Below are 24,425 nucleotides of genomic sequence, written 5' to 3'. Positions count from 1 at the left end.
GCTTTTTCATGATTGTTCTTATGTCCTGGTTCTGATGTTATATTAAAGTACTGTGGATGCGCAGATCGAAATATCTATAATTTGCTTTCGGATAGGCTAAACTTGTGCTCTAGTAACTATTCAATAGCAGGATATGAGCATATTATTCATAAAGGATTCTGAACCTTATCATTAGAGATCTTCCCACAAGAGTGCGTCTGTAGGCGTTTATCGTAGCCATAGATGGGGTGAGAACAGCCAACATAGCAAATACAGATGTACTAAACTAAGCTATCTAGGACAGCATTAATTTTTCATGCTTCGTGTTTTCGAGGAAAAGTGAACTGTATGTTCCTGCTCAGCTGGCTTTCTATAGCAATCGTTACGGTAGTATCGTGGAGTACTAAAATATTGGTTATAACCCGTACCGTCACGTCGACTCCGGTGGACCTTAGCAGCCAGCATTCTTGTACTTGAACAGTTTGTATGTTCATATTCTCCCACTATTTAATTAAATACACCATATTTTTAAATGTCAATACGAATATTTAATTTCAACTTCGTTTGAACATAGTGACTCTCTTTAGAAGCTGCGACCTAAAAAAAATTATAATAAAGTATAAATAAAAAAAGTCTACCATCGCTGAACGCGCAACTTTAATTCACGAATTTGATAATTGTCGTTAATAAAACATAAACTGGAATTACATTTTCACTTTTGCTTTAGCGGACCGTTTACGTTTTAACCTGACGTAGCGTATTTGACATTAAACATAAACAAAGCGCCTTTAGAAACCAGTACGTATTATATACATTTTTTATTGTCTTTATTGCCTTGTGCCTTATTTACAAAACAATTTATTTAAAAAAGTAAGTACTGCGTTTTTCACCTTTAATTTTAGTCTAATTTTGGAGGCTTAGGCAAATCGATCACACTGATAAAATAACAGAAGCAGTTTCTACTATACGCTACTACATACATGGATAGCAAGTTTTCATGTCGCAAGAAGTCCTGTTCTTTCAGAGCGTAATTTCTATACGTAATTTCTGTTGAGAAGTACGGTTCACTGCTGCTGTACTGAAAGAGACCTTAATGCTTAGGGCAGAGAGGAGGCAGCTTGCCCGGTGAGACATGCCGTCCATTTATTTAGGACACCCTCTCCGCAGCCACAATATAAAGCAGTAAGAGGCAGATAAGTTCTGCCACCGCCTCCTCTCCAGCCATAAACTGCTGCAAGAGACAGCCGGTTGAGCCCCCCGTCCTCCTAAGCAGATGTAGTGCGTAGAACGTGTTGTGTGGAGCCACATGATACAGGGTGCCGGTGACCATCACCGACTTTTCAACCAGAAATTTAAGGCTCAGTCAGAAGATCTCTATCGTTGCAATATATCATAGAGTTATAGCAGTCTCAAGACAATCAACTGCCTGCTAGTTATCTGACATTAGAGCTTCATTGCTTATTAAAACCGTATTTTTCGTGTCAATATTCTACGCGGCTGCAAGATGCATCTTCAACCCCGCAAGGTCCTTGAGTTACCTTTGGTCCTATTCACCATTGTGTGGCTAGCTATCTCCGCAGAATCCGGCTCCTCTTCCGGAGTCAGTAACACCGCAGGATCAGTAAGTGTAAATTCACTCATCTGCTCTCTGTACCCGTGCTACCGTGGCTTTCCCGTGCAGACACCCGTGTTTGCCCCGTACCCACAACATACACATGGTTCACATCATTTGGTAAGTTCGACCCAACAGTAGGGATTCAATAGACTCAGTGGCGGCGGCAGGTAGGCGGGCTGTCTGGCCGGAACAAATCCATTTACTCACTAACGGATGCAACGGAAAAGACATTTTCCTCACATGACTGCACATTTTCGGCTGAAGTAAGACACGACTATGTGGAGTTACTTCTGCTGATGAATTCAGTAATCGGCTGCGGTAGGCTGTAGAGAGAGGCTATTGTACCGTTAAATGCCATTCCGACTGAGATAACGAGAGGAGCAATCCGATTTGTTTGTTGTCGAACTGAACGGCGTTGACAATGACGATGGGCTGCCCTTTGTTTGAAGCTTAGGTAGAGCATTGCTTGGATGGTCTGGCTCGATATTGCCAAAATAAAACTGCTTTGTATCTGACAACAGTGTCACCTTACAGAATACTGATACATGCGTGCAATTCAAATTTACTTATTAAAGAAAAGCATCTGCGCCATATATATATATATATGTAGAACTTACATTACCTGGCGTGGATTTGAGATAAAACTATTTTTAACTTGAAGCTATCCCGCAATAGATGACTGTATATTGGAATATGAAAGAGCAGATAGTATTATACTAGTCGCAATCATTTGTCAGCAAATTACGATGATCTTTTACTTTCTAGTCTAGACTGTCAGCGTTAATTGAACTGGATTGATGTATCGAGTATTGTGAAATCCCTCTTTGTCGTTTGCGTTTTTAGCAGGCCTGAAGATGTAGGCTAGCTAGGGCTAAATAGGCTACGCACCCACACCCTATTTATACCACCACAATATTATAAACGCTCACGCTCTTTCTCATAAGTCACCTTGTTAATTTTAAAAACGAAAGACATCGTTTCGCTTCAGCAGAAAGACGATGGGGGATACATCAGTTTTCCATCAAAGTTCAATCTGCCGATTTCTTTGTTATCCCTACCTATCTTTTCTGATGTAAATAAGTACATGTATTTAATGAATACTTGAGATAGTTGTAGGTTATATTAATACTCTACCTTTTTCTTTCTAATATTTGTGTAATATGCGCAAACTATAAAAAATATTCTAATACCTCAATATTCTGGCACGCAATAATCTATCAAACGCTGAATTATTTCTGTTTAGTCAACTTAGTCAGAACCAATTTTAATTTTTCTTTATCTGAAAGCTTAAAAATATTTCTTACATTTACACATTTTTTTCCATTCAGAAATATTCAAGTCTAAACACCCTCGGCTGTACAACGAATGGTTGATCCATAAACAATAAATGAAAGTTTCTGTGCAAATGACTCTCTCTATTCAAATAATTCACGGTGTGACCATGCTGATTGTGCTTTGTCGTGGCTTGAAATTTCGCAGAACTTAATGCATAACCTCACAACCTCAAATTTGTCCAGATGGTTTATTTTGAAGTACATTGAGGTTTTGCCGAATAAATGTTTTCCGGTAACTTAATGTTGTCCTCGATGACAAAACAAATTAACTTCCATCATAGGCTTAGTGAGAACTACAAAGCCCTTGTAAGAAGGATCTAGTTCCTTCAATGCCCTTGTGTACTACCAAGGGCTTATGCATGGCAAGTAAACTCCTATAATAGAAGACTTCATGTGACTAATATTGTGGTCGATCGAATACCACTGCCGGAGGGACATATTGGCTTGCAAAAGTTCTTTTTGTAGACGATAAATAAAAACGGCTCTTGGTAAATCTTCAGAGATAGTTAATATCGGATGACGAGCTTACGTAGTATCGTTAACGTGTGCCTCTAAAAATAACATCTGCCAGCCCTCATCCAAGAGTATTGTCGCAATAAGGAACCGTGTTAAAACTAATGTTGTGCAGAATCATCACAAGGGCATGTAATATTAGATAATTAACGCCTGAGTCGAATGTTGAATATCTGCCGCAAAGAAGCACCGCTTCTTTTACATCCAATAATTTTCCCTGTCGAAATTGTTGCTATGGGCTTACATTGTGCGAACAACCTACGAATCAATAATATTGCCAATGCATGTTATGATTCAAATTTAAATTAACTCCAATGATGCTAGCATTCACTGCATATCTCTAAACTAGTTTACAATTTAAGAGACTATACGTTTCTAGTCACCTACTTTGTTTACACTTGTAAACCCATTAGATAACTGCAACTAATAGTTATGGGCAGAGGAATTTCGGAAACAGTACATGCTTTATAAATTCCCTCCTGACCGAACATTGCCCACGAAGATCAAATCTGTATAGGCAAAAGCTTAATCCTAATATATATTCTTAAAGAGAAATAAAAGTTTCCTCAGTTTAGTAGCATTTGCTCCCATTTATAGCCTATTATATCGTAAACTGCGCAACCTAAGCTATAAAAGAAACTTGTCAAGATATTTAAATAGCAAAGCAGCTAGGTATACAAATAAAACATGTGTAGATGAAAAAGTATCTGTATGTGCATTGCTCCATCCGCAACGATCAACAATTTATGTGGCGTCATTCTTGTAAATCCTACCGATAAGGAAATAACCATATTATATGTGATATATGTTGATCGAAAGTAACAGATCGATGAGACGATATGAAGAGCTGAGGACGTTTGGAACATATTTAGTCCATTTAAAACTATGCATATGAGTTTTGAGTCCTTCGTATCCTACTAGCGACAGTAAATTTCAGCATTTATTTTCTAGCATCTAACTCTAGTGTAACAGCAAACAATCATATCCAAAGATCTTATCGATTTTGTATATTGCAGGAGGCATAAAGAAGAAGGGCTTATCATAAACGAGAACCACACTTACGAAAATATTGAGTTGAGTATAATTAGATCTATATTATAGTAAAAAATCGTTTCTTATCACAAGACAACACCAGGATAACAATTTTTACTATAATACTTTCTTTAAATATACGAATTGTATTCGTTGTGCCGTTGGAGGGGCTTAGAGCAGCGATCCTTGGTGTTTTTCAACAAGTTAGATTTAGGGGTAGAAGGAGACGACAGTCATATTGATAATACTGCTTTAGTAGTCTACCTATCGTGACTGGCGTCAATCACTTATGAGAGAATAATATTCCCCATAGGGGTCATTACTTATTGTACTTTGTAAAAGTTTATTTTTCTATAGTAACTGACTCTGGATGGACGGTTTTGCTTTTTGCCACTTGTCACGGATTAGCTCAATCCTGTTTGCTCGGCTACAGTACCCTCACGGCAAATTTTAGCTTCTGTTTACTCCGTAGCATCGTTTAATGAGGCCCCCCGAACGGGATGAATTAATTTATTATGGTAAACATTTTTGACTCCGATAGTGGCCCTAGCCTGTATCCAACCTACCTTCAGTTTATTACAATTATTATTATCAATGCTATTATTATTATTATATAACGTATGTGTAACGATCCTTGTGGCTGGCCGCATAGGAGTCATTTTATTTAAAAAGGGAGAGGGACAAATGACACAATTGACAAGTACTATAGGCATACACATCTACTTGCATCACTTATTGCATGTTTGTGACGAAAATTACATTGCATGTTAATGGTAAGGGTCGACAAACCTTCGTTTGAAGAAAATCGGACCAAAATGCCCAAGTTTATTTGAAATAAAATATTGAGCTAGTTCACTTGCCATTCAAAATATCGCAGTATGATATGGGCTATCAATTTAATTTATTACTTGCACCAGGCTTGCTTCTAAATACACTGAAAGTGAAGTATTTTTGGTCAGGGACAAGATTCTTCATTTCAGTGATGTAGTGGAAACCATACCTCTAAAGCAATTAAATAATACTTTAACTTTATGTTTGAACAACTTTTTTGATACAGGGCATCGACTAACAGAGACGATTGTAGGAACAAACAAATAGAAAATATTACGAAACAGTTGTTAAGTGGTGCATTTATAATAGATTTTTTTTTCTTTGATGTTAAATTCGTTAACTAAATGTTACATGAATGAGATCAAAGCAAACTTACTTATCATTTTCACGTTTCAGAAACCGGATTTAACTATCACTCATCATGTAAACTTCGTAATAAACCAGGGTAACAAGCATGTCGGCACCATCGTATTAGGTCTCTACGGACGTGTAGCACCTAGAACGGTACGCAATTTCGTCGAAATAGCTTCAGGTCGGCAACCTAAGAAATACGAAGGAACAGCCTTCCACAGGGTTATTCAAAAGTTCATGTTACAAGGTTTGTTGCCAAGTTTTACTCATACATGGTAGAAACAGCTCTTGATAGTTGTTATTTTATTCGAGCTAAGCTACCGTAACCTAGTTCCACTATATCCTGGTACGAGGTTTATACATTTATCGAGTTCTTTCAGAACCTGTTGATACAGACATGCATAAATAAACATCTGTAAAACTAGATAGTTCTCACTTAAAGTTAAGTAAACTATAATATATATATATATATTGGATTGTGTTTCCGTTTCCATTGAGAAATGCATGTTTGCATTTTCTTTTTGCGATGCATTTGTGTAGCTCGTGCGGGGGAAACCATATTTCAAGTTAGGAAAAAGCAAGAGACAAGTCTTCAAAACATATCTTGACATCTTGATTATTGGTGCTTTGCTTTCCATATGTGCTTCCATTAGTGTCAAAGAAGACTGTTCTGATGCGACTTTGTGCTTTCAAAGTGTGCCAATGTTCAGAAGACAACGGTCTTGCGGTCATTGACCGGTTCCTGCCGTGATAAAAGACGTACGTTTGCCTACGTAGTCCTTTCGACGCTACGTCTTGAAAGTTACTGCGCACATATTTGTACACAATGTTACAACATAATGCTACATCCATTCCTAGCGGACTTTTGTTCAACCTAACCTCTTAATTACGCTTAAGGTAGCCAGGTGACGTTTCAATTCGTTAAATTGCGATATACGATAATTGATATATATGCAAATTAATCTTATGACGTAATCTTGTCTACAACACCATTCTATGCTATAGAATCTGTATGGCTCAATCGCCTCGGAACGTGACGCGCATCGTCAGAGCACACTGCTTTGAACGATAACAAAGAAATTCGGCTCCCCATAAGAAAAAAAGGCCAAAAGTTATAGGTTGGTACGCGCTAACCCGATCTGGAGGTGTCACCTGCGGTTTTTGACAGCGCCAGTAATAGTATCATATTAACACGTAGCTAAATTAAAATTCACACACAATAAAAAACACTTGTAAGTGTTTTGCCACATTATTAAGTAACCATTGTACTACTATAGTTGATCACATCACTATGATGATTTCTACGCAGTAGCTATCTATTTCAAGCTGTGTTTCGTCGCTTGTTTTTTTACTATTATGTTTCGTAAGCACATTGGCTAAATATCGTTACACTAAATGGTGCGCTGCTTTTAGGGGGAGACGTCGACCACAAAAATGGACTGGGCTCATGGTCTATTTACGGGCCCCAATTTGAAGACGAGAATTTCATTCTTAAGCACACCGAGCCTTACGTCCTTTCAATGGCGAACGCAGGCAAGGTAAGGAAAATTGCTGTTATTATATTTAAAGGTTCAACTATTTCAATTGATCTTATTCGCCTTATCTAATTATTTCCTAAAAGTGTATCTATCTACCGGTTACGGGACGGCCTGTAGCAAAGCTAAATGTTTTATTTTACGATTGTAATCGGGAAAGGCTGGTTGTAGTTGGTATCTATTATATTTGCTATTTCTGCAGGACACAAATGGGTCTCAGTTTTTCATCACCACAGCACCTACGCCGTGGCTCGATGGAAAGCACGTCGTATTTGGCAAGGTAAATAAAAAAACGTACAGTTATTAGCAACGTACATTTCCTAATTTTGCCATGAACTACGCAAATAGTAAGTTAAGTAAAACGGATAATCGGCTATTAGTTGGATCAACTGTCCTATCCTTCCTGCACAACCTACCAGTATCAGTCTTTTCTTGACTTTTTATATCTTTATTTCATTTACCGATTTGTCGGCAGGTCCTTGAGGGCACTGCGATCGTAAAACAGATCGAGCAGACGAAGACAGATCACAACGACGCTCCTGTCGTTCCCGTATACATCGTAAGCTCAACGGTTCAAGAACTCCTACCACTTTCCTCGTAATCTGGCCTGTAAGCAACATGTGATCACCCTCACAGCCACTTTAGCCACGAGCTGCATTAGAAACTTCATCAGCAATCATCCGCGCCTCAAATCACTACACTGATCACATATAGCCATAGACCATTAGAGCTCATAAAAAATTATCATTCTGCGATTTTTCCTTCATATATATCTATCTATCTATCGCATTCATTCAAAATCTTTGGGAGCATTACCTGTTCATGCTCAAAGCAATATTTGGTCATTCCAAGGGGTCATTTAACCAAGTTACTAGGAGCTTAGGAAGGAATGTTATAGAACATCCTAATATAGCATTGCCTTATTAAAAGCTAAAAGTTATAATTGTTGTTCTGAAAAGTGACATATGATGCATAGCAAACATACATTAGCAAAATATTTCTTTGTAGCATGAAGTGACGAAACGTTCTTGTCAGAAGTTAAATTTGTCTATATCATTGCACATAGATTTGTCACAGTCGTTTAAAAGTGGAGCCAACCCCGCTTGAGTATTCCACATGCTAAATTTTTACAAGCTACAATGAGTCTGAGAAAGTTTATACTTTCTTGGTAATATATATTTTGGATCTGTTCATTCGCGTGAGGCTATAACACCCACGTGCGGTGTAGGAATTATTTTTTTGGAGGTGCCCGAAACGTTACCTCCCTCGAAATTGGGCCTATACTGTATCTGCGTCGTACCACGCCACCGAGATGCAGTGACCTTAGTCGAACACAAATGACTATTCAAAGATAACTAAAATTGTCTCCACTAACCGCGAAAACATATAACAAACATTGTACATCATTGTTTATTTTTTCGACGATATAACGCATTTTGTTATCCCTCATTCATATGACACCTCATTTTACAATTTTTTTACTTTCATCATATATATTTTTATTTCGTCACATCAAAACCTCTAACTATCATTCTTCAATATTCTTGCTTCGAAACTTATATTTGGTATGTACGTCAAAGCTGCTTAATAAAACAGTTGAAATCTTATGGACAATGGGACTGAGATGGCTCATTTCACCATGATTGGCGGGTAGAAGTCAATTAAGACAAAGAAGAAGGACCTTAACTAAACCATTATGCTCATATTCATGAGCTTTTATCGTAATTCGCCCAATTAGACAGACATTTCGTACAAAAAAAAGCGATATTATTACGTTTAATAAAAAAAAAAAAAAAAAAAAAACACTCCGGATCTATATCAAATGAGATTTTAATACATAAGCCGCGCCGCGTCACATCGCGCGTTGCTATTGTACGTTTTCGAGTAGAATCACTGCGCATGATGGAGCAGGGTAATGTAGGAGTGTATTTCTTCCTCAAACACCTACAACCTCTAATCTTCCAATTTGCAATCCTCTTAACTAAAATTGTAGTCGGTAGTATTGTTCTAACCAATAATTAAATAAAACAAATGCATCAGCCCATGATTTGTGGAAGTATAGGTTCGACAGCCCTCTGATGGTGCCGTGGCGCCTTTTAACTAGCGTTTCAGATATTCGGAATCCCTGAATCAAACTGATCGCAGCATAGCAAGGTTAATGAATAGATTACGATCTATTGAAAGCTGACATTATGGCTGCATTAATATAAACAATAAATTAGCATTCTACTGATGTATAAGCCTGAATGTCCTTTGCGATTCTTTAAGATCAAATAATTACTGTGGTTTTATATAATTAGATTTTTAAAAAGAAGCAGTTTTGACTTTGCGGTCTCATGTCTATTTCAGATGTACTGTTTCACGCCCTATGCTCCAAGCATAGTATCTGGATTTTCCAAGAATCCACGAAATGCTTTGAGAAAGTCACCTGCGTCACTATCGCTGATAAGACGCGCGTCGAAAGATACCGTGACAGTCATAATGGTGTCGACCGTTCGGTTCGCAGTAAACACCTGGCGGCTACCTCCGACAGCCATGATAGCCGCCTGTAAGTTCGATTAATAAACAAGTGCTGATCAAAACACTTGTCTGACGAGAAGAGCTGAAGTCTCAATATATTACGTTTTATTTTTTCAAGCACATACTTTTCTGCGTAGTAAGGTCAGTCGTACAAACCTGAGGTGGATTGATAACGGCCGTAAATTCCCTGATGCCAAACATTCCGAGATTGCTTACGCTAAACGAGCCACCTTCAAATTCATTCGGCTTCAGCTTGTTTTCGCGTGCTCGTCCGGCCAACTCTCTAATGGAAGCAGCAATATCCCCGATCATCCTAGCGTCAGCGTCCGTTACAATTGGAGTAATCAATCTAGAATGATAAATTAGCGGAGAGATATTGTCCAATCCAATTTTAATCTGGCCGCTTTCATTGTTCGACTTATATCATTTCTAGTAAAAGTCGCTTGATAAGTTTCTTAACTGTGTGTAATAATATTAATTGATACGGCAAAATAAATGTGTTTGTAAATGAAACAGATATTTGCCTTTTTAGTGATTCTTTACCTCATACACGCGCTCCTATATACATACGTAGATTAGAATTCTATTTCGTCTATTCGCATCGTTTTAGCATATTAAGACATCGCTAACCCATTTTCCGTTGCAACGGCGACAGAGATATCAACTTTATCAAGTTGTATAGCATCTCCAGCTGCAGCGTCCCATACGACATTCATCTGTGGAACCTTCTTCAGGGCGAGCGCGACTGCTTTTACTACGAAATCGTTGACAGACACCTTTTGCGAAGACAAAAAACCATTGGCGATAAGCTATAATGAATTCAAATAATAGTCTGTCATTTCTCGATTTGCTCCTTTTTCGCATTCGACTAATGTCGTCATACATAGCTGGCATGCAGTAAGTGCTCATACTACAATTTGCAATTGCTGATCAGCTGCATAGAGACGCTAAATAGGTTTGATTCTAGAGCTGGAGGAAAGACGACTGACTATTTTCCCATCGAATCTGTCACCGGTAAGAAGTATACTAATGCCTGATGAACTCGAAATTTATAGACGCATTATGGTAAAGGCAGTGCTACCACTTGCGCTAAAAATTTCAGTTTATACAACAAACAGTATTAAATTAATTACGATAGGCCGGTAAACTTTTGTATTTGTACGTCACTTGCTTTGGTGCCCTCCTGAGCGAGGCGTTTCCTCGTATTTAGTACAGATGCGACCGAAACGTCAACAGACGTATAACTGTGGGGAATGGTTGATTTGGACAATGACAAACGTTTGGCTATTGCGCGTCGCATGCTGCTTAATTCGATGTCGCGGAAAGGTGGAACCGCTGGAGGATCGATTCCTGCGCTTGGACCTCCACGGGCTTGTACAGCAGGAGATGAAGCGGATCTAGACAACTGCGACACACCGCCTAAACGTCATAGTACATGCAAGATAATTAAACGTCATAACTAGTGAAATATTATATATAGACGTTAGATTTAGCATGAACAATTAATGGGCAGCAGTGTGGGCCTTAAAGCCCAGCCACTGAGCTTTCTCAATGGCAAATCCGTTTGTTTATGTCAATCGCTATCAGATAGATTAGTCGAATAAGTTTCCGGGTAGCCGCATGTCTTCCTTGTATCTAATATGGTGTTACTTTTACATTAAAGCTTAAATAGCATAGATAATTGATAATAATAAAAAATAACTCGATTGTGTATGTGTTATATTATTTATGTCTATTTATGTGTCTACCTAGAGACTTATCTTTGTTCAATCGAACAAAAACATTTCCAGCGATCATACCTATGGGGTCAGTATGGGAAATGTTAATTTTCCATAAAAAACACTAAAGCCACTTTTGCAAAGTCAACACAATGTTTAAAGTGATTGTTTTCACCACTTTCGATGAAATGAAGAACATCGCCTTTCAGCAAAATATTTTTCGGTCCACTAGCAGGCACCTAGAACCAAGCAGACATTAACACATGGACATTACACGAGCGGTGCCATTGATAAACCAGATATTTCACTACAAAATGCCCTGTATTAGTGAGCGCGTACACATTTGGTTTAACATATAGCGATCCAATAGACGAAAACAGAGCTCAAACCTTACGCTAAACCCTTAAAAAAATGGCCGTCTTAATGGAGCTGTTGATCTGATTTGTACTTTTGCAGAAAGGACTAACGGCTCTAATGATATCAATGGTAAACTTTCTACTGCATTGTTTCTTACTTAAAGACAAGCACAGCAATATTTCCATACATTGGTCTAAGCCAATAAGTGAGCCATAGCAATACGCGCCCATTTTTTTTTACCGGAGTAGACGATAAAAATACCTGAAATGCATCAAGGCCGTGCTGATGTAGTAATAATTTAACGGCGGGACCAAGAAGATGTAATTTAGTTCTCATTGTCCCACTGGCCGTACTTGAAGTTGCAGGTACAACAGCTGGGCTTCCTTTCGGAGCAGACGGGGCTGCTGCTGGGGCTGCAACCGTTTCAACAGGAATATTCACGTCCTTCCAATCTTCTCCCTCTTCAACCATTATGCCTATGAAGATGACAAAACGAAAAATACGCCACATAGAAATGGTACGTTACGTTTACCTAGCTTAGCGGTAGAATACTCCCATTAAATTTCTTAATAAATCCGACGTAAACTAGATATCCACAGAAATATGCGATCATTCATCGACTGATCTCTCGAGTTTGCCCTATGATCATTAGTGGTTAAGGTTGTACCTATTAGAGTGTTGATTGGGATGCTCTTGTCGCCGCTGGGTTCAATGATTTTCGCCAATGTCCCAGCTTCTTCCACCTACGGAATATGAATTATTGTAAATAAACGTAACAGCATGATAGGCATGTTCCAAAAAAGGAAACTAATCGGAAGTAACAATAGACGCTTAATGAAAATTCGATATTAGTATAAAGAACATGTTTGTCGTGAAATACTAAAAAGGTATGACAGCTATGAATTTTTCATGACGGTTCCCATTTTTCCTAGATGATGACCTCAAAGGCAACAACGGCCTTGTCTGTTTGGATTTCACAGAGAACATCTCCGGGCTGAATAGGATCTCCTTCCTGCTTTAGCCAACGCACGATAACGCCTATAAGAGAAGACATATTCAAGAACTTTTTTAACGCTTTTCTGAGTCTTAGAAAATATCACGCATGTTAAAGTCAATTTAAAAGCTATACTTTGAGCCTAGGTCCTAGGTGTCCTTGAATTCTATCAGACTATAATCGGTCCTACAAACAACGTTTCTTAAAAAATGCGAGTAATTCACATGAAGAAGAGATCCATATTAAATATTGGGTTCCTTGATGTTATATAGTTTCATAAAGGCTGTTTTCCTAATATTCGCCATCATCGTCGTCCTCTAATACGTTCATTTACACAGAAGCCGATCGTTCATTTCTAGCGGAAAATCATTGCCAAAGGTATAATTTTAATGGATAAATAATCGTAGTCGGGTCGTTTGGTATTTCATGCCTCGTGCGCCAGTGGTCTGTTTCTATTTGTTTAAACCAGTGTTTCCTAACCGTTCAAATAACGCTTTCAAGCGATTTCATTGTAGTAAGAGTAGGATACACTCACTAAACAGAGTCAAAGTCGCCTTCTACTATTCTCGCAACAACAACATCACAATAATGTCAAAAATCCATTTTAATAGAAAAGTTGCCGCTAAATGCATTAAAAAGGTGTATTTTTTCACGGTCGATAGATGGTTTGAGACTTGGTACATTCCGATTCATTCGCAATACCTATAGTTCTTGAATAGTTATTCGACGTTTTCTTATCCAGAAGACATTAATCAAAATATTATGTAATTAATATTGTAATAGAAAACAAAGAGCGCGAATCTGTGTTTGCGCGGTATCCGCGTCTGAAATCTCGAGCTAAAATCATCCATCTATTTTATCATTTCTATTGTTTGTACGTGTGTTCTGTCATTTCTATGTGTTGTTGAGATCGGAAAGCTAACAGGTACAATAAGAAAGATCGCTGTTTTTAGATCTTGAACGGCACGTGTAAAATTGGTATTAATTTGGCGTAAATTGACTAGAACGGCCAGATCGACTAAAGTGGGTTTTACATCGACCAGCAGAATTTATTTATTTTAAAATGCAACAACTCAAATATAGCTAAATTGTAAAAGAAGAATTTATGCCGCTAAGCGATTTTATTTGTAGACTTTTATAATGGTATTATGTATAATAACGGTCTTATGCCTCTGTACGCAATTCCCAGCAGTTTCTGTTTTCTCACTGTCTGACAACGACAAGGAAGCTAGTATTTTAATTGTCATACCATGACGGTACAGTATGATGTTCCACCATGTGTAAGTTATGAAGAAACTATACGGTCAGCAATAAGTTCCTAGAACGAATCGAACGCCGGAGTCGACCGCTAGATATGGTTTCTTTTCAGCTGATAGAAGTAGTGTAGAATAGCAGAGTGCTTAAACAGATAGTAGCGAACTAACCTTCGGTCATGGTGGGCGATAGAGAGGGCATTCGTAGATGGATTCCATCGATGCCGAATACCGCGAGAGATTCGTGGAAACTACGAAAGAGTCCCCGGTTAGTCGAAGGTCCATAGCGGCTTAGAACTCGAGCTCCTTGGACTCCCGCGCGTATCGCGAACCCAAGCATTGTTGACATTGGGCTCCTTCGGCAACTCACGAGGGAAAGAGCAGTGTACGAGACAAGTGGTGGTGCCAACTAAGATGGTGGATGTCGTAGAAACCGCGGGAACGTTTAAACTCCTAAGCTTATTAGAGCTTGGTCGAAGTATTCCCCGAACTTGAACCGTATGGAGGTTGGCTAGGAATAATAAGCCTAGGAACTAGAATAATAAGCTTAATCTTAGACTTAAATAATCACCATAAGATCATTGCTTAACATGCATTTCTTAATTATAAATTAAAGCAAAACCGAATTAATTTTAACAACAGGAAAGAAGTTCAAAAGGTGCCAGGTTTTTGGGGAAAAAAAAAATATAGCGAATATCACAAACGCAACACGACCTTCGAACATAAAACTGCTTAAAAAATATGTCAAGGTTTGCCTAAAAGCTCTACCTCCTCTCTCTACTTAGAGAAAACGCCTACTTTATTAATTAGGATCGTACCAACATATAGAATTATCTGTCTCATCGACCTTTTATTAACTCAAGAGTACATTTATACAATATAAACTAGAAGTTAGCTTGGATTTCAAGTTCAGTGCAAAACCAGCTATTGCATTCGTGCCTAATGTGGTTGTCGATAACCAATCAAGCTGCAGGGGTTTAAAGGGGAAAGGTATAACCAAGTATAGTAAAAAGAAATAAATAATAAACTAAATAATAAGCATCGATAACACTATTACGAGAAAAATAAAGAGTAGAACGGGTTAATGGTTAATTAAAACTAGGTTAGCCATTCAAAGTGGAGACTGGTTGTTATAATGAAGGGCTTGGGGTAGGAATGGACTGAATGAATCTATGAAAGAAATACTTGATAACAGAGCTCTTCAATAAGCGGAATAACGGGACTTTTTCAAAAAAAATTGGAGAGAAGTTTTGGGTAATAGGATGTTGGTCATTTGGGATTTTGACATATCGATTGGTGCTGACGACTAGGGCATGTAAAAAGTGAGTCGCGTACGAGAACGTAGGCGATACACCGAAAGACCATAACGTGAGGGGTGGACGGACCGGTAGACTAAAAGGCAAAAACATGGTTTATTAAGAAAGATGTCGGGAAGGTTATAGAGTCGCTTTGTTCATTTATCTTTCAAAGAGAAGTAACCGATTCTCAAGTGTACCTGGTGCTTCCCTCCACAGAACTCGCAATAAAACACAGGAGGAAGAAAGCTTTGAACATTTATTGCTAGTGTATTAAGCAAAAGGTACCCGAAACGAAAAAGCCAAGCAAAAAAGAACAACTGCCTGATTGTGCGATTCCACGAATCTGACACAAACACTAGAGAAGTTCCAGCACTTTAGGACTCAGATTCCAGTTCCGTGGATGGTAGCTGTCTCTCTCTCTTCGGAAACTGATCGGTGTCTCTATTTTGAGAATACCTATAAATAAAGCTCTGTCTTTTAGTTGTCGTTGAGTCAGACAGAGGCAAAACGGTTTACTTTCAGCGGTCAAATTTAAACGGCTAAAGTAAGATTCATTCTCGTAGAAGCTCTTTTTCCATATCAATATAGTTCAATTATATTATTTATTATTATTATATTGGATTGACCAATTTGTTAACTTTAGTAAATAATATTTTTACTATTGTAACCTACACCTGGTTTTATATACACCGGAAATCACCCATGAAACTTTCCAAAAAATAAATTTCAATGGAGAAATTCTTTAAGATATCGCTAAAGCCTTACCTAGCTACGTATTACCTATTGACGTTCATAGTGTCGACGTCTGAATATGCGTTAAGTATGATGGTCTATGGTATTAAGGCTATAACAATGTGTAATTTATAGTTTCTGTAATATCATAGATGACATAATAGATGAGTAGGATTTACGCAAAAAAGCTAGAGAAACTTTCCGAAAACAGTGTTCTTAACACATTTGTCTCACCATGGCGAAAATATGCATATCCAATACTTCAATTATATATTTCACTGGCTGGTATTCAGCAAGTCTTTTTGAGGAATCGGCAAATCAGGTTTGAGGCAACATGGAACCAGACATATAAATTAGCGTAAGCAAGCTATTATAGAACTATTTCAAGAAACTGTCTGTTTGCTATTTTACCATTTATTAACATTTTGCAGAAGATCGTTTTATCGATAAATAAGAAAATATTATTGGTTAGCGTCCTGTATGTATGTCTAGTAAACAATATATGCACGAAACGGATACTAAATGCGTAAGCATTTGAAAATTTACAGATAAACGTGGGTGGCTATTGGGGATGTAATACGCTCTTCGCAAGCTACATAGTTTGAGCCGCGATGGTCGTTCGATCCCTGTCCACATTCTGACGTGCACTAACAGTTTGTCACGGTAGCATTCTCCTGAGTAAAGGTTGTATCGTACGATACTTGAGTCAACGCAGCGACTGTTCAAGCTAATTCTCAAGGTGTCAGACGCCCATGTGCGTGGTTAACGTTTGAAAAGCGGTGAGTGCTGCCTCATTTGGAACTGTTAGCCAGCGTAGGGCTTTTAGCTTACCAAGGTGAACTTTGTTACGTTTTAGTAGCACATATTCTATTGTCCAACTGGCTTAATCTGACAATTGACAAGGTATACATAGTATACTGGGCTTACAGAATCGACAGAACTCTCTGGTGTGTAAGACCCCTTAACGTCCTAACGTGGCCGCAGACAGAGACGACCCTTCTCGGCTAGTTTGCGTTTGTGCTCTACTTCGCAAGACTTCCTTTTCTCATATCATTCAACGAGTAATTTTCGATAAGTGTTGTCAAACAAGTACTGATTTAAGTGTTGCCTGTCGTTCACCGATAACTAAACTTATAGTTGTTTATTAGGCGGTTATAATGAAGCGCTCGGGGCAAAGAGATCTTCAATAAGCGGAATAAAGGTACCTTCTCAAGAAAATTGGAGAAAAGTTGTGGGTGATAGGATGTTGGTGTGTTGTGATGGAGACCAGGACATGAAAAAAGTGAGTGGCGTATCGCGTATTTTTTCTCAGAAAAGTGCTCACCACCGCCAGTGCAACTAATTTTGCCTTGGGCCTTCAGTTTATCTTCAGTTTATTTATTGCAATTAATTGTCCACCTATTTTAATGGTACGAGATATTCTCCTAATATTTCTTGGGCTGGACTCGATGCATCTCCCTAATCTATTTGTTGCGACAACGATATCTATATTTCTGCAGTACCTGACAATGTTTTTGTACCTTGCCTTGTGTGTTCAGCTGAATACGGTCTTCTAGCAGACATTTGTACTTACTACGCGTTCACAGTACCTCAGTACGTAGCTAGCTGAGCACTGCAACCGACTTTTCACTGTCCGGCTCATCTGTCAACTGAGGAACTTCCTACCGAAGCTCGGTTTCTATGGCCTTCATCGGCAGAAAAAAGATAATGTGGCCAGTTTTTAACAACAAGTAATGTGGCCAGTTTTTAACAACAAGTAATGTGGCCAGTAACGAACAGGACAAATCGACTTAAACCCAACTATAAATCGAATCATGATTAAGTAAAGTGGCGCCTTCTAATTTAAACGACGCCCAGCTCCGACGATAGGCAATAGCTTTACACCAAAGAGCATTCTAGTTTATATGGGTTTGCAACCTAAACAGGATTGGACTCTACAATCTACCAGAATTAAGACAAGTACGAACAACAAAACACATTACTATTATAACTCTTGCTTGGGTTCGAACCTCTGCGAGCCCGCGTAAAATATAATTAATATCTGTGATGCCTTAAGCGCGAATATGAGGCACGGGTACAGGCCATTATGCCTTTTGTCGAAAATCACATATATGAAGTGTCAATAAGTCACAAGAAAATGATGGAAGTTTCTTGACTGTCAAGGTAGGAACCTGAGGAATGGGACCGCAAATCGGTATATCGTAGATACACTTTTAAATATAAAGCCCTACTTTTTATCTTATTATCGATAGATATACTCGATATCGGTATCGACTTTTTTTCTATTATCCATAGATCGAATTACGTAAGATTACAAACTAATAGCAACACAATCTATTACAGTCTCACAATAGATATAGCTGCCGCCGGAGGCCCACTTTTCGGCTGCGATTGCAATGCTAGGGGCAGCTACGTTCTCTTCCGTCGCCACTTATCGCTAGTTACCGGAGCAGTGGATCGCAAATTTCGAGCATTATAGCTATACTAATTCACATTGGGCGCGGGGGGACAGATTAGTAAATCAAAAGCGTGTCGTCTTTATTTGATTCTTGAAATAACTATAATGTGTCTAAACAGCTGTCACAATTCACATTCAATTGCGATGCTTCTATTTAATTTATTGTAAACCGGCAACACGTGTAGCAAAGGTCTTTTCCGTTTCATCGAAACTAAACTTTTAAGTTTATACTACACGCACTTGTGGCCCTCATAGGGTACACCTCGGACAAAGAACATCGCAGCACATTTGTTCCCTCTACGTGGTAAGTCCTGAAGTTTTGATAAAAGGCACAACGGTTCGCCGCTTGCGATCGCTTCGATTAGCATTGCAGAGGACCTTTACTAGCATTACTCTTTATCGTCATTTAGGATTTTTTAATACTGCAGATTTCGTGAAACGCTTCACAAAAATACGCGATAGCTTCACTTTTGATCTTTAGCCTGCGAATACGTATTCTCAACTGTACTACCTTCGACGTACTGTACAAACGAAGGTTTCATCTGCTTCTTAATTTTTTACTAAAATGGTAGAAAAAGCCATTTTAACTAACCTCCTTGATTTTTCCCGTTCCTATCTTACACGTATCCAATGGAGATCACTACGGCTTGGCGCGCGAAATTTGAAATCGATTAACAGGAGTTAGTGACGGCCAACGAATTGTCGCTAACGCCGCGATCACGGTTGCTATGCCTTTGGAATTCACTCGAATCTACGATTTTCGAACTTGATTTTTTTTTGAAATTGCTACATTCTGTTTGGATGTATTGAAGCGCACTTCCCGCAGACAGCATAAACACGGAGGTGCCAATTTTGTCGTCGAGGGTGGAACAGGCAAGTGCTTCCTGTCTCGTTGACATCGACTTTATTTCGTTTCAGACATCCATCCTCGCTTATGAACACCGCTGTTCCCTTCCTGGGTCCGGAAAGTGGACAAATGGGTTCAGGGGCGAGATCGTAATCATCAGAAAGTACTCGTTCACTATGATTCGGAACGAATACGCGACGGAGAAGCCAAAGGCCAACGAAGAAGTGTTTACTCCGCAGGGAAGTTAGCGCCCGCGCACCTTAAATCGAACTAGCACCTGGTTATCGCGTCTTCCCCAAATCAGCCATAAGCAAATTTGCACTGAAAATCATGTTTGCATTGGTAATTGTACTGCTTGCATGGATAGCTAACTCGAATGGCAAACGTCGCTCACATGTCGGCCAAATGCCGAGTTGAAGTCGGTGACCCTGTGCGTATACAATGGCTGCCACAAAGCGAAGGTAGATGTACTAGATACTAGTTCACTTTGAAACTTGTATGGAGTACGTAGGCGAGAAAATGCATCACTAACAACCTATGATTAGCCATTATGCTGATATCTGGCCAACTAAAGTGGCCAGACATCAGTATAATGAGTTTGACGCTATTCTATATATATATAGTATAGTAATTTTCGCTGATTCTACTTGATGAATTTTAAACGCCGTAAAATCAAATGACAGCCTTTTCAAACTCTCATACTGTTTCTGCATATTATATGGAAAAAAAAGTATAGTCACAGTGTACTTCTGCGTATTTTTGTTACGCCTAGTTAGGAAAATCTATTCCGAAAGAGACGACGAGTTAAAAAGAAATTTCTCTAATTTTTGGAACTGTTTTATTGTTCGTATAATAGTACGTTCGAAGAGTTCAGCAATGAATCATGGAACTTGAAATTTAGATCGATAGTAGACTACTTCTGAGAAATCGAATCGGAATCGGGTTTGATAAATAACAAACAGGTCAATGCCCCTTTGCAGCTGCAGCTCAATGATTCAGGATCGTTAGTACTGATTGATTCGCATTGGTCGTTGACCATTGCGCTAGGAGATCTATGAAATGAAAACGCAACGATCCATGCGTTAATTCAATTCACTATTGTCAAAAGTTATACGTTTTATATATACATAAACGTTATACATGAACTGTAAGTGTTTTTATCGTCCCTGATATTTTGAAATGTCTGCATGCGAGAAGGCATCACTCATTTATAATTTAGCGCAGATGAGACATATTAGATGTAAACTTTTTGACAGCATTGGAAACCAGCCGAGATCATAAGTATTCCTTGAACAATACTACACAAACGGCGAGAATACGTGCAGTTTTTTCCTAATTTCAATGAAAATAGTGTTTAGATATCTCGCTGTTTAGTCACGTCTTTTGAGCCATTCATAAGAATAGTAGAGTCGATTTAATCCATCCCTGTTGTCGTAAGGAAGCCGGCTGCATTGTTGCTTATACTCTAATTGAGGCCTCACAAAAAGAACTACTACCAACAGAGATACATTTGTTTCGTTTATACTTATATAGAAAATACATTGGCATTTCTCGTTGATGCCGCCGCACACAACATCCACGCAAACAAAAGCATAAATACACAACAAGATAAACACGAAAAAAGACTGAACGTAGACATCTCGACTCATAGTTACCCTTACTCGCCCTGCTGTTCCACTCCTCGTACTGAACCAAATGCGCGTCTTAACGATACGACTCTAACGTTTATGAAAACTATTATAGCAAGTCATGGTAGTTGTCGCGTGTTTGAAAAATGCGCACGTCCTGTCTGCATATAACATCGGCCGATGATCATATCTGGATGTGTGAAAGGACGTATTCAAGGAGTACTGTCAAACTAAGTTACCGAATTAATTAACTGTTGTCCTCATTCATTAACTCGCTATGAAGTAAGATAGTGCAGATTGCCAAAATACGATAGGATTTTGTCAGCTAGTACGGTGCTAATCGGAGTGCGGATAGCTGAGCTAAGTTCCAAATTCCACCACCCGAGCTTCTCTAGTCTATCTTTAAGATTATTTCACATTGATTTGCTGGAGGACTACCATGGCTGCTTGGAAAGAAAACACTCTTGAAGCTATTCTTCTTCGGCACCGTCACTTTGCCCATAAGCCCCACAGTGTCTCCTAGATTTCGATACGTGCGGGCACCACTGTACTAAGGCAGCTCCAACAATTATAGAATAGAAGTCGAATGCTCTTTAGAACTTGCTTATCCAATACTCCCCGGTAGGCAAAGCCTTTCTACGTCCTTCGTCGCGTGCTCAAATCAAAAAAGAAATCAAATACGGCTATTTATTGCCGAATAGCAGCTGCAGCTGATCAGTTTGATTGCCGGGTCTGCAAGAATTTTTTTGAGACGGCGGCTGAACTATTGTGTATGGGGTCGTCAGAAAAAGTCTGAACGGCTTTTGGAGCCATTCTTTCCATATTTTGATAAAATATCAATCAACTCATTATGCCTCAGTTCAATCGATGGTTTTCTGCCGTTTTTCTTGTAACACCACCATTCTATTGCCGTCGAATTTCTGGGGGTCTCTGTACAAAAAATAGTAACGAAAAATTGAAGCCAAATTAACACCAATAAACGTCTGATGGTGCAATAGCCGGGCTACGGAGCGGATGCATTAGACTTTCTTAGTCGAGTTTTCTCAATTTTTGCTGGTTAAATAGAGATGTATGTAATGCTACATTGTAACGGAAGAAAATGAAGTTTCATTTTTCTCACTTGTTCCGGTCATTTTCTTGAATGGCCTGTTGTAATTATAGTAGTCGTTACTAGTAGAGGCCCGAATGAATCGTTTTACCCGGTGGCAGCAGCCTATAATGCGCGATTCCCCTCCATTTCCACTAAACGCATAACATTTCCTTCTGTCTTGATGTCAGTTCGGGCGTTGCTACAGGGAGTGTTTTCTCGCCTAGCGTTATGGTTTTCGTACGTTATTGTTGTACGTGACCCACTTTTCATGACCCATAATCAACCGCTCAGAAATGGCTCGATTTCGTTATATTTCTGTGGAGTTTCGGCGCGGAAACGCGATCAAATAGATTCCTTCAATTCTTGTAGCACTTAAACATCAATAATTTTTTAACAGCTAACTTTCTTTAAATGGCTTAAAGCTGTTTGATAGTGAAGGTTTGGCTTCCTCGCGATGTCATGGCTACTCACGTGTCGGTGTTGTTCAATCTGCGCGATAGTATCATCAATTTCGCCCGTAATGGGTCTATCACTACGAAAAGCATTTTTCACAACAAAATACCCGGCAAAAAAATCTTTGGGCCACTTTGTTCCTGTAGCGTACTTTGATCATAGACAACACTTTTTCTCTTATAAGTCGAGGCAGCATTTACTCTTTTAGTGCAAAAAAAAAGTGTAGCATATAACGAATTTTCGTAGAAATTTCGCTCTGATCGAGGCGCTCTATTGTAAGTTTCAAGAAAAATAATTCCAAACATTTTGGAACATCTGCTACAGTTAGATCTCAGCTCTTCAAATGACACCAACGCCGATACGAGGTGACTCATATTACCTAACGTATGCAGCTGGAAGAACCATCAGTACATTTTCAATGACCACAATACATATATATATATATATACATAATTTTTTATTTTCTTTCAATGCTTATTTAAGGGGGTTCGACTAATGCGATTTGCTTGTAGCCGAACGTCCCCAGGACAACGCTTGTTCAGCTTGGAACTCCTCCCATGATAGTTAGACTTGGTTCCACCAAAATCCGCTAGTCCTTTTTTATTCTCGATTTTTTCTTCAAAATAATGTGTTTGACTATTTACTGTGAACTGATAAAGAGATCCAGCTTAGTCAGGACTTTTTTAGGTTTTTACATCTACCATAGATCGTTCCAGATAACTGTGTGTATGTTAGGGATCGCTTGTCCATGATTAAGTATTACGTCAATCCAGTAAATTAAAATTTAAATTACTGTTCAGAAGTCCCAGATTCTGTTTCAAGACAATTATTTACAAAAACTTATCTGTTTTTCGTCATAATTAATTTTTCTCTTCCGCCGTCCGATCCAGGTCAACCCGACCTACAAAACCCACTCATTTGGGGCTAATCACGACATCCCTGACGGTTCCCGTGAAGCAAGAATTCAAGCATTAGGCACTGGATTGTACCAGGTGAGTTTATCGTTAGCTCAATATAATCATCGGGTGAAACAATTTCTGAGCTGTTTTTGTCGGATATAGTAGGCCACAACGAGGAACTAAAGATATTTCTGGCCTAAAACAGAAGACTCGTAAAAGTACTTGGGTTTTTCAACCGACTCTATCCTAACACTATCAAAAGACTAGTGCCTTTGTTGACGAGTATCAACTCTTTCTGACTGGAGCTAAGGACGATGGGAGCTAGGCTTGCACGAGTTTCTCCGAAGACTTCGAACGAAAGCGGAAAAGGGGTGGAAGAACAGCCAAATACGCTCAGGCTAACCAAAAGCTAATAGATAGGTACCAAATGGCAACACTGGTATTGCAGGCCGGACACTAATAAGACGCTGATGATATAAAGAAAGGAAACTTTTTTACTCAAAGATCTCGATGGAAGTACGTATTGACATGCGGTCAACTGGTGAAGGAATTGTTCCGGCGACCTTATGTGCGGTCGTGATCATGGCTGCAACATATGTATTCGTGATATGAAGGAAACCAAAAATGGAGTTGTCGATAGACCAAAAAAGGAGAGTAGATCTACTTCTCAAGACACAGCTATTTCCCATAGCGATAACCGGTCAAACAGATGTCAGAAAAAAGGTCCTGAGCCTTGTCCGAAATTATCTGCCCTGCTCGCTATCTGTATATATGTACAGGGGTCCAAAAATGTATACCTAGTTTAAACGATCATGATTCTTGCTTTTATTTACATATAATTAATATTCGATTTTCAAAAAACGTATGTACTTCTTTCTAGCGCACATATCCAAAATTATTATCATAATGGTCAATACATGTTATTGATTCGCAAACTTTGACAAATATTTCTTGTTTAATTACAATATCTAAACGCTCCAATGTCATC

General features: G+C 38.8%; 2 protein-coding genes and 1 long non-coding RNA gene across 8 annotated transcripts; 2 read left to right on the top strand and 1 right to left on the bottom strand.

The window, feature by feature from the left end:
• Positions 1–1,175: 1,175 nt before the first annotated feature.
• Positions 1,176–10,227, top strand: LOC111252781 (uncharacterized). Of its 5 annotated transcripts, XM_086992525.1 has the most exons (7): positions 1,545–1,711; positions 4,458–4,515; positions 5,701–5,902; positions 7,069–7,193; positions 7,393–7,470; positions 7,666–7,799; positions 9,540–10,227. In XM_086992525.1, exons 1-6 carry the CDS (start codon positions 1,695–1,697, stop codon positions 7,789–7,791), a joined length of 606 nt encoding a protein of 201 aa, XP_086848651.1. In that variant the 5' UTR covers positions 1,545–1,694; the 3' UTR covers positions 7,792–7,799; positions 9,540–10,227. The 5 variants fall into 5 exon arrangements, with proteins under 5 accessions (XP_086848652.1, XP_022666945.1, XP_022666946.1 ...); XM_022811211.2 differs by lacking the exon at positions 4,458–4,515 and having other exon boundaries at positions 1,180–1,600; XM_022811209.2 differs by lacking the exon at positions 4,458–4,515 and having other exon boundaries at positions 1,180–1,711.
• LOC111252780 (pyruvate dehydrogenase protein X component-like) lies at positions 8,583–14,443 on the bottom strand. Its single transcript, XM_022811208.2, has 9 exons — positions 14,204–14,443; positions 12,726–12,823; positions 12,453–12,528; positions 12,047–12,261; positions 11,604–11,667; positions 10,882–11,129; positions 10,341–10,486; positions 9,867–10,059; positions 8,583–9,736 (listed from the first exon to the last, which is right to left on the bottom strand). The coding sequence occupies exons 1-9, from the start codon at positions 14,379–14,381 to the stop codon at positions 9,557–9,559; spliced, it is 1,398 nt and encodes a 465-aa protein (XP_022666943.1). The 5' UTR covers positions 14,382–14,443; the 3' UTR covers positions 8,583–9,556.
• Positions 14,444–19,422: 4,979 nt separating this feature from the next.
• Positions 19,423–24,185, top strand: LOC111252989 (uncharacterized). Of its 2 annotated transcripts, none has more exons than XR_002674436.2 (3): positions 19,423–19,828; positions 23,429–23,530; positions 23,886–24,185. It is a non-coding gene; the product is annotated as an uncharacterized LOC111252989 (long non-coding RNA). The 2 variants fall into 2 exon arrangements; XR_002674435.2 differs by having other exon boundaries at positions 23,743–24,185.
• The last annotated feature ends 240 nt before the right edge of the window (positions 24,186–24,425 follow it).

The sequence above is a fragment of the Varroa destructor genome, unplaced genomic scaffold (genome assembly GCF_002443255.2).
Source record: "Varroa destructor unplaced genomic scaffold, Vdes_3.0 BEIS01000006.1, whole genome shotgun sequence".
NCBI classification, from domain to species: Eukaryota; Metazoa; Arthropoda; class Arachnida; order Mesostigmata; family Varroidae; genus Varroa; species Varroa destructor.
The sequence above is the reverse complement of the archived record's forward strand: the minus strand, read 5'-3'. Positions and strand labels throughout refer to the sequence as shown.